Source organism: Limulus polyphemus, unplaced genomic scaffold (genome assembly GCF_000517525.1).
Source record: "Limulus polyphemus unplaced genomic scaffold, Limulus_polyphemus-2.1.2 Scaffold3146, whole genome shotgun sequence".
NCBI lineage: Eukaryota > Metazoa > Arthropoda > Merostomata > Xiphosura > Limulidae > Limulus > Limulus polyphemus.
The window spans coordinates 25,717-35,897 of record NW_013668756.1 but is presented as its reverse complement, the minus strand read 5'-3'; the positions used below and the strand labels follow the sequence as shown (position 1 = coordinate 35,897).

Sequence of the window (10,181 nt, the reverse complement as noted above, 5' to 3'; positions counted from 1 at the left end):
TTTATATATATATATATAAATATATAGACATACAGACAATGCCTCGCTGAGTCAAAGAACTTTCTACAAACTATGAGACACTATAAAAAATGTAGAAGGTTCGAGTAATGTGATGTCAATTTATAAAAATTGAACTACACACACAATGTACGACTCTTAGCAAGTTACGTAATGAAATTTGTCATAACTATCACTTTAAATCATCAACTTTTAACACTTGTTATAAAAACTAAATAATTATCAAATATTAGATCACTAAATGACCTAAATAATAACTTTTACAATAAACAATTTTGTATATCTGGCATGTGCACACTCAAGAGGATTCCTCCATGATCCACCACCCCAGCAGCTAGGAGGTGGAAAGACTCCCATACTTCACTGGAAAAAAGGGGGGAAAATGCATTGGAAAGTCTAGAGAAAGTGAAATGGGTGACCACAAAACCCTATTTTGAAAATCAGGCCATTCCTGTTACAGATGGGCAGCAATCTCTTTCTGCTAAACTCATGTTAGTCCATGAGTGTATGGTCTAGTACAAACATATTTATGATGTAATATACCAGGAAGAACCTGCAATCAGTCTTGTGAAACATCCCATCTGAACATTGTGTGTAATAGACCTTATAAGTCTCATGATGTGGATTTCTGATATAAGTATACCTGGACAGGCACCACCCTCCACTGTGAAGTAGGCCCCTGAAAAAAACAAAACAAAAAACTTTCCAACTGATAGTTGTACCCACGTATGGAAAATGGCTAAAGGAAGAAGACAGTACCCATATGAGCAGGAAACTGCCAGATGGTGCAAGTAGCACGACACCAAGGTGTAGGAAGTGGTCCACGTGCAGGCCTGGATGATTTCCTCCAAAGAACAATGGAAATGAGCAGCCAAGGACATTGGTAGGTGACAGACCAGATGGAATGACACACAGAACAATTGGCAAGATTTAGGAGAAAGGGAGGAATATGCAATATGAGTAACCTGATGAACCCAGCTGGTAAGGGTGATAGGAGAATATCAATAGAAATAGATGGAATCCATTGGACAAACAAACAAGAGCGAGAGCCATGGAAGGATGCTGTGCACTACATGTAACACTGTAAAGCACAGACTGGACACAAGAGACAATCTGGATTAGAGCTGGAGTAAATATTGGATATAGAAGGAAGACAAATACCTGGAGAGGAAAACACATGGCAGAAAGGGAAAACTAAAAAGAAATGACAGGGCCATCCTATAGCCTGCAATGTTTGTAAAGGGCAGACCCCTGTCAAACTATCATGTAAAGACATATCTCAGGAAAGGAAGGAGAAGAAGGGAGAATCTATGATAGATAGATTAACAAGGGAATATTATCCACTTACCTTGATACACAGACAATGTGAGACAACAGGGATGCTACATATGTGGATAGTCCTAAATCCCTCACAAGGGACTCTACAAAAGCTACACATGAAGTCGAAGTGTGGGAACAGAGAGATGAAGCATCACTGAGAGAGGTTGATGGAAGAGGGACTAGGAGAGATGTAGAGGTAATGGAGGTTGTTCCTGGTGAAGTGACGGAAACTACGGTTTAGCCAGCCAGAGAGGAGCCACAAGAAGGACCCAATGCAGAGTAGACTAGCTGATAGAAATTACTCATGCAAGGATGTGTATAAAGGAAAGGTCCTTCCAATCCTGGCTGAATGCATCCATGACCAAACCCAAAGGATGAAGAACTGGGGACCAAAATAGAGAAAGCTAGGCATTCAAAAGAGAGGCAAATGCACCTAGTTGGGGAGTATCCATCTGAGAACATAGCTATTGATAGAACCTTGTCTGGATGGAACAGACAACTAGCAACAAAATTGAGAGCACCAGTATGTGACAAGCCAGCAAACGAACTTGATGGCTTTCAGCCCAGAAGAGATCTAGAGTGCAGGATCATAAGGGCCGGGATTGAATACCCTCTTGACTGGTGATGTAAGAGATAACCATCGGGTTGACAGGATGAATCATAACTGTCTTGCCCCACAGAGATGACAAAAAATGAAATATTGCCTGATAAAGAACAAGGAGTACCAAAAGGTTGATGTGAAGACCTAACTCCTCCTGAGACCAATGGCCTGAGATCTCTTGTGTAATGCAATATGCATACCATCCTGACAAAGAGGCATCTGCAAAGATGTGGTCATCCAGACAGGTAGAAGGAATACTCCAACTGTTGTGTTGTCCCTGTCTAACCACAAGAGGGAGTCTGACTTAAGGTAATCAGAAAGGGATATCTGTAAATAAATGGGGTCCCTGATGAGATGCCAATGAATTTGTAGTACCATTTTCAAGGAATGCATGTGGGCATGGCCCAGAGAGATAAGTGTCTCGAGTGATGCCCAAGTCCCTAAAAGAGATGGCACTTCTCATATATAGAGAGAAAGTGCTGATAGTGTTCTCTGAAATAAAAACTCCATGGATCACAGACAAAGAGGAGAAGGCTGGGCTCAACTAAGATGTAAGTTGAAAACACCCCCAGATGAAGAAGATACTGAGTAGGGTGAATAACAGACTTCTCCACCTTGATACACCAACCCACCCAATCAGCTTTTCTGAGAAGTTGGGCATGTGAAGGAGACTGCAAAGGAAGGAGCCAGTCATCCATACAATGAGGGAATTGATTAATGTGATCCTCATAGATGAAACATATAAAATGGTGTAAAACCTGAGCAATAGGGATGTGAAGATAAGTCAGACATGTTGAAACTTATCATCCAAAGCCCTGGAAGAAAGGCCCATCTCAGAGGCAGTTAGGATTCCATGGTGAACTGACTCAGATGAGAGATATCAACCCTAGGACACCAATCTCTGGTCTTCCTGGGGATGACAAAAAGTTGGGAAAATAACCCTGGGAGCACAGGAGAAACCTGTCCGATGGCACCCTTGATGACAACGACTTGAGCTTCTTCTGTGAGATGCTGGCTAGAAATGGGACCTTAAGGAGGGGAGGAACTGAGACAGGGGAAAAGGTAGGAGGTGTGAGGGAAAAGACGGACAGCACCTCTGACAAAACTCAAGACTTTTGCCACGACCCTTCTGTAAAACAAGCAAGCCTGGCTCCACAGGGTAGCCACTGGTAATGCTGATGTCATACGGTGCATAGGTGAACAATGGTATGATGTGTGGACATGGTCCAAGAAGGAGGAGGATGGGAAACAGGAAGTGTGCAATCTAGTGGATTCAACACGAGATTCCAAGGTGTCAAGAAGCCCATCAAGATTGTGGATCTCAGAAAAGGGGCTGATTGAAGATCTCATGAGGAAGTCGGTGTGGAGCCGCACATGTGTAAACAAAGCATCCCAACCCAAGAGATACCAGCAACACAGGAGCCAAGTGTGGAAGGAATAGGCAGACGAAAACAATCTGGGCAATTTGGTGAGTAGGAGGAGGAGGGCACAGATTACCACTGAAAAGCCCTTCGGAGAATGACGGAAAGCCTCAGACAATAGGTGAGTGGATGACAAATAAGGAAGGAGAGTGTAAGGGAGAAATGGAGGCGAGCATATTAAGTTTGAGAAAAATGTCATGAAGTATCAGATGTGAAAGGATGTGCTGAATGATATGTAAATGCATGAGCCACTGCAGTACACACACGTAATTGTTCTGCAAAATGTTTGGTATGGACCTCAGGGGAAAATCAATATTAGGTGCTGCAGTTAATAAGACAGGAGAGGGATCAGTTGGCACAGATGACAAGGACAAAACATAACATACCTGTGTTATCAAGTCCAAAAATGGTGACTGAGGTTTAGGTGCTTCAACAGGCTGAGAACGTGCCTCCACAGCAAAGGAATGGGGGAAGGGGGAGGAAACGTCCAAGTCTGCATCATCCTGATCGAAGTCTACAGGCACTGGCAGAATTGCTTGTAGATCAGGAGATCCCTTGTCCCGAATGAAAGACACAATCTCCTGATGAACTACAGCCAACACTTCCTCCACCGATAATGCCGCAACTGTAGCCATTGTTGAATGCTGGTACTATTAGTTGCCATTGTAATCATAATAGTAAATTTTGAATTTAAACATATTGACTGACAGTCGGCAATTGAGTGAGGAATATAATTCACAATCAAATAAAGAAATCCAACTAAACAAAGGATTATAAACAATACTTTGAAATGCAAAAATCATTAACTGAAAATTTTAAAAATGCACTAAAGAAGAAAAATGTTTGAAATTAAGCATTAGGTATTAACAATGTTGTGCCAAATCAAGAAGTGACGATTGGGTTCAACTGCATAGAGAGAGTCAGCCACAATAGGAAGGTGTGTCGCACTCCTCGTGGTGGAGGGTTTTTGCATGCTTAAATGCAGCTGAACCATGTGGGCAGTCAAATCGAAAATAGCTGTAATTGTAATTGTGAGAGGAGGTAAGCAATCGTATCAGAATCAGCTCTTGCTGGTATGCTTCTTTTGAATGGATGACAAGTGACGAGCACCTTGTAAATACAGCACTGAAGACTAAGATAACAAGGGTAAATAAAAGCCATGCAGTAACAAATACAACTAAGAAAGACTGCAAGGTAACAATGTAAACCTAATAAAGTAAATAACAATGAGAACTGCTGATAGATAATAATTACTTTGAAGAAGAAAATCTCAAAATGAGACAAAACTGACAATGGGTAGAAATAGAAGATTGTATGGAAAACCCCTGAAAAATAAAGAAAATAAAATCAAGGGTCAAACATTACACAAGTAATACTAAATGCTATTAATAAGTATCTTATTTCTAAATGCACCATCAATAACCCAAAAATCAGAAGAAGGTGGAAATTTTAAGGATTCCAAAATTGAATCATTCAACATGACATTTGTATCCTCAGGCCCAAGATTAATTAGTTCAAGATTTAAAACAGAATATACCTGAGAAATAAAGAGAAACTGAACCAGCAGAAACTTAAATAATCTAAAGCAAACACTAAGTCGAAACTTGAAGGTTGAAACTGAGAAAGACTGATAAGAAATCGCAAACTAAATTGCAGTAGTCTTATGTAGAGTGAATTAAACACGCATCAAGACACTTTAATACCAATCGAGAAAGTGAAATTTTTCTAGAATAGTAGGGGAAGATAGCTGTGCTAGCATAGATGGTGCAGTATGATTGGTGGAGGATAGTCACATGATCAGCACATATTCTGAAATGGCATGAAACTGATGGGATATAAAAGACTGGTGAGCGAAAATTTTTTAGCAATGCTCAGAGGGCAGACCAGGATTGAGAAGGTCAGACCATTTCAGAAATAGATTCATTTAATGGTTCTATTATAAGTAAGATGCTAATTCATAAGATAAAATAAAAATAACAAGATATCTAATTACTAATTTTTCTAATTATCAAAACTGCTTATCTTGTCTAAACTTATTACTGGTTTTTGACACTTCTCAGTTTCTACCTTATAATTTAGAGAACTTGTTGGCAATGTATTTGAATGCTTCATGGTTTGATTTTTCTTCAAGGCATATGTAACATGTAATAATCTATATACATATACATAAGATATAATTTGGAATTTTCCTATTTTATTAAAGTTTTGAAATTAAAAAATGGATAGTACCCTTGCAATGTCAATCGATTGCTCCTCAATTTCTTAAAATTGAATACTTCCTTTAATTTGCCAATACGACTGTTTACATCATTTCTAATTCTGGATACACCAATGAGTGAATTAGAGTAAGTGTAATTGAACTAGCTAATTATATTTAAAACATGGTTTTATTTTTTTAGAAAAATGTTTCAAAGTATCAGAATTACTACTATTGAGTGTTTATATGGATGTAACATAGATCTGTATGTCAACTTACTTCATGAAACTGATATGGTAATTCTTGGTGATAAGTGAGTTTGTTTACAATGTATTGACCTTTTTCAACTTTAAAACATACATATATGAGCAGCTGAACAAAAACTATCTTCTTTTGTCATTACATTTGCAAAAGTAACAAATTAAGCAAAGTAAGACTTTATCTATTAACAAACATCTTGACATAGCAAGAAGCTGCACAATAATCAGTTTACATACTAAAACCTGTGAAGAATTTATTATATGAAATTGCAATGCAATCAATAAAAATATTTAAGTTTAAGGCACAACTTAGTTAATTCATTTGCAAAAGTGACCAACTATCACTGCATACTTGTCCTAACCATAGATAAACATATTGGTGGCCCACATTTTCTGTTTCACATCCAATATGACAGTGATTTTTTTAAGTGCATGTACTACACAACATCAACATTCTCTTCACAGCAGTTATATTTTAATGTCATTGAAATTCATCTAAAATAGCTTACCTTACGTATTGTGTCAGTTGCACTGATAAATTTATTGTAATTTTCATACACTAGGGTCTGCATTTCACTGTCTAATGACTGAATCTGCCTGTAGACAACCTGTTCATGGTCTATCAGTTCTGTGAGACTGCATTCTTTTAAAAGCTATCAAGTAAAGAAAGTTGTACAGTTTTATAACAAATAATCAACATTTGGCAAGTATATTTAAGAAAGTATAAAAATACTTGAATGAATAAAGACAGTTTATATTCTGATGAATCAAAGTTCTTCATGTTGTAACTATCTGTAAATCAAATAGCACATTAAAAAAAACAAGTTATAACCTCACACATACTTTAGTTGCTAAAACTTCATTTGCCACGAAATAAACTAACAAGCAACTTATGCAATCTCATTACCAACTTTTATACAGAAATTAAATATGTGGTCAAATATAAACCAAGTTTTACAAAAACCATTGCATGCAGTCTTGGTTCTTTATTACTGAACATTCTGTTATCAAGTAGAATAAAATGTAATAATACTACTTCTTTCATTAAGCAGAGAAAAGTATTCTAGTTCAAAGAAATAACTGGTGTAATCCTTTTTTTTTCAAATTCAGTTAGATTAATACTTTTCTATTCTTGAGCTACTATGTGATCAAGTATGAAACAGATCTGCAAACATTACTTCTTTGAACTAGGTTTCAAACACTATGAGTGATAAATGTTAAAACAAATAAATATATATTTATAAGTCGCAGAAAAATCGTTTGACAAGAAGGGAAAAGGACCTGGAAATGAAAATCAATACTTATCAAAATTCAATTTTAATATACTCTTTATGTTTATATGTGTTCTCTAATCCATTTATTTACAAATAATATAATTGTTATTACTTTGTTAATATACATTTCTGGATTAAAGTGCGAAGCATTGATATTGTAACTTTCAACTTCCCTAACTTCATTACTATCCTTTTCTAAAGATAAGCTGTAGTACTGCTTTAGGAGTCCTCTTCTGTGTTTTCTCTGTCCAGGATCACCTGAAATGGGGGAAAAAAGTTTTTATTTAAAACCACCAAGAAAACTGAACTCTGAAACAAATAATTTTGTATCTAAAAACATTTAACAAAAAAAAAAAGAGAGTAATATATAATACAAACAGAATTAAAACTAAGGAGGTGAATATTGGATAGTTTGAACATTTATTTATTTTTCTCTTGACAGATTATAAGTCAAAAGTTGAACTACGTTGCCAAAATATTTTGTAATAAGAAATTTGTGTATTATAAAAATGTGCAAGAAATAAAGATTGTTCTTTTAAACAGTATGCACTTAATTTTCAGGAACTTTAACAAGTAACTTGTATGGTTAATCATAACTTTTCATCTATCAGATCCCAAAGTTCACATATTAAGAGGTTTAATAGATTATATATAATTCTTGATAAACAGTGAGGTCAATCAACCAAATGTCTTTCTGTCACCTTGCACTTTCTTGTGTGAACTATTCTAGTTGAAGTGGAATAGATTGAGCTACCGTTTATAGCACTTCAATGAATTAATTTTTTTAAGACACAACATATGCTTCCTGTTGTAATTTACAGTTATTAAATTATCAGTTATATTACTGATAACATTCACACAAGGATGAAGTCCTAAAAGTAAATCTTTTGAGACAAAACTCTTAAATTGTCAACTGCCATCATAATTTTTGCACTTGCTTAACCCTGAATATAAATCATGTGATGCTACTTTCTAACATGACATCCCAATATCAGTGAAAGTATGAGGAATGGTGTCATATCATAAGATCATCAGGATCAAATCCCAAAAATAATATCAGTCAGGTTAAAAGAAACAGATGTTTCTTTGGCTAATTAACAGTTTTCCCTAATTAACATCCCATACAATTTTTATTACAATTTACACAATTTGACATTGTCACCAATGAAAATTATGAGAGGTCATTTAAAAGCAGAATAACTGCATTACATAAGTGGATTACTTTCAGTACTTTCCAAGATATCTGTTAGAATAAGCAGTGTAATGTACACTGAAATCAGCTGGGTTACAACTTTTAAACTTGAAGTTAAAAAACAACTGCTAACAGTAATCACACTAGCCTTTAAAAATGTGTTTTCAACCATATCACCTTTTTTTTATACACATTGTATCAATATAGTTATTTTCTGGTATAAAATCACTTCAGATTAACTAAGATAACACTTAAATAGTAACATGCTACATACAGTGCCTAGTACCTGACACCCAAAAACAAAGAACATGAGTTGTTATATGGGATACTAGAGCTGGGCAGTTAATTTAGTCAATGTAATCATTTACCTATGAGCACTGATTACATCAAAATTATGAATATATTGATTAATGTCATGGAAATAATAAACAAATCAAAATTAGTTTTCCCAATTATTACTGTTTTGGATTATTCAAACTATCCAAATAATCAAAATATCGCATTATGATTTCTCATTAATACTTTCAATTAATTTAAGGTTGTTCAGCTAAATCAATTAGTGTTACAGCTTATGAATATAATAGAGTAATCAAAATTAATGTTTCCAATTATTACTATTTTCAATTATCCCATCTATCCAAGTGCCATATAAGAATAATCAATTATTTTAATGTAACTGACTGAGCCCAATGAATAATCAGTTATGAAATTCCACTAACCATCCAGTTCTAAGTCGTTTCATTTGCTTTTACTTTGTTGCCTAGTGATGTAATATCATTTTTGATACTGCAACAAGCAATGGTTTTGTTATATCATTCAATTGTATCCACCTGAAGATGCTTTTGTAAACCTAGCAAAATGAGATTTTTTTTAAACTAAAATAAGTTTTTAGAAATATATTACTTATTTTATCCATAAACAAACTTAATATTCTAGTCACCCTTCCAATAATCTGACTCTTGCATTGTCACCAACATGCTGATATCCTTTCTGTAGCAAAGATACCAAATCATACACAGTTCTCCAGATGACATCTCACCGGCTTTGTAGAATGTTACAAAAACCTCTCTCTTAACCCATTCACTGCAGCTGGGACATATATTTCCAAGTGCACTGGGAAACATACATCCCAGCCACAGTGAAAATTCCTATAAATAAAACCGAGTCTTCTTTTGCTCCTTTCACCATATTCAAACACTAAAAGAAGAGAAGATTTTACCAACAACTATTTATTTTCATTTCCAAGTAATAATGAAAAACCATTTGGTCCATATACACCATATTACCACATACTACATATGGAAACTCCTTTTCTCATATCTAACCCTGATATCTAAAATACTCACCCATTCTCCTCTTAAACTCATCATCATGATTAGTAGCCTACACAACCATCCAAGTCTAATTATTAATGAGTAACATGTTTACATATTCTTAAAAATGGTAGCTAGGTTTTGCTGATTTCTATACTAGGTTGATTGTATTATCAGTTAGATGGATGTCAATGGCTTCTTTTATCCTTTTTTTTCTCTTGTGTGTCTCATATTCCATTATTCTAGCATTATTACAATTTATTGTATGGTCTTTGGCATGATAGCATAGGTGGGATTACAGGGTGGGGAAAGGAGGTAGCACTTGCCCCTACCTTTTTTCTGTGGGATTTGGCATACACACAACATCCACAATAATTAAGTTACTAAATTGGTAAAACAAAAAAAAACAAAGTTAAAGTTGAGAAGCATCATAGACATATAAGACTTGGCAATACTTACCTACCTGCAATAACCCATCATGCCAGAAAAGAACAAACAATAAAATCAAGAATAATGCTAAGTATAACAGAATATCAACCACAACAAGAAAAAAACAAAGATAAAAAGGAGAATTCAACATGCTCA

At 35.3% G+C, this 10,181-nt stretch overlaps 1 protein-coding gene across 1 annotated transcript in view; it reads right to left on the bottom strand.

Moving 5' to 3' along the window:
• The window catches only part of LOC106468751 (vacuolar protein sorting-associated protein 51 homolog), a 112,481-nt gene that overhangs the window by 85,288 nt on the left and 17,012 nt on the right, over window positions 1-10,181 (bottom strand). Inside the window, exons 2-3 of the mRNA XM_022397105.1 lie at window positions 7,204-7,349; window positions 6,327-6,470 (exon numbers count right to left, since the gene is read on the bottom strand). Of these exons, the coding sequence (XP_022252813.1) occupies window positions 6,327-6,470; window positions 7,204-7,349 (290 nt within the window). The remainder of the gene's footprint in view (window positions 1-6,326; window positions 6,471-7,203; window positions 7,350-10,181) is intronic.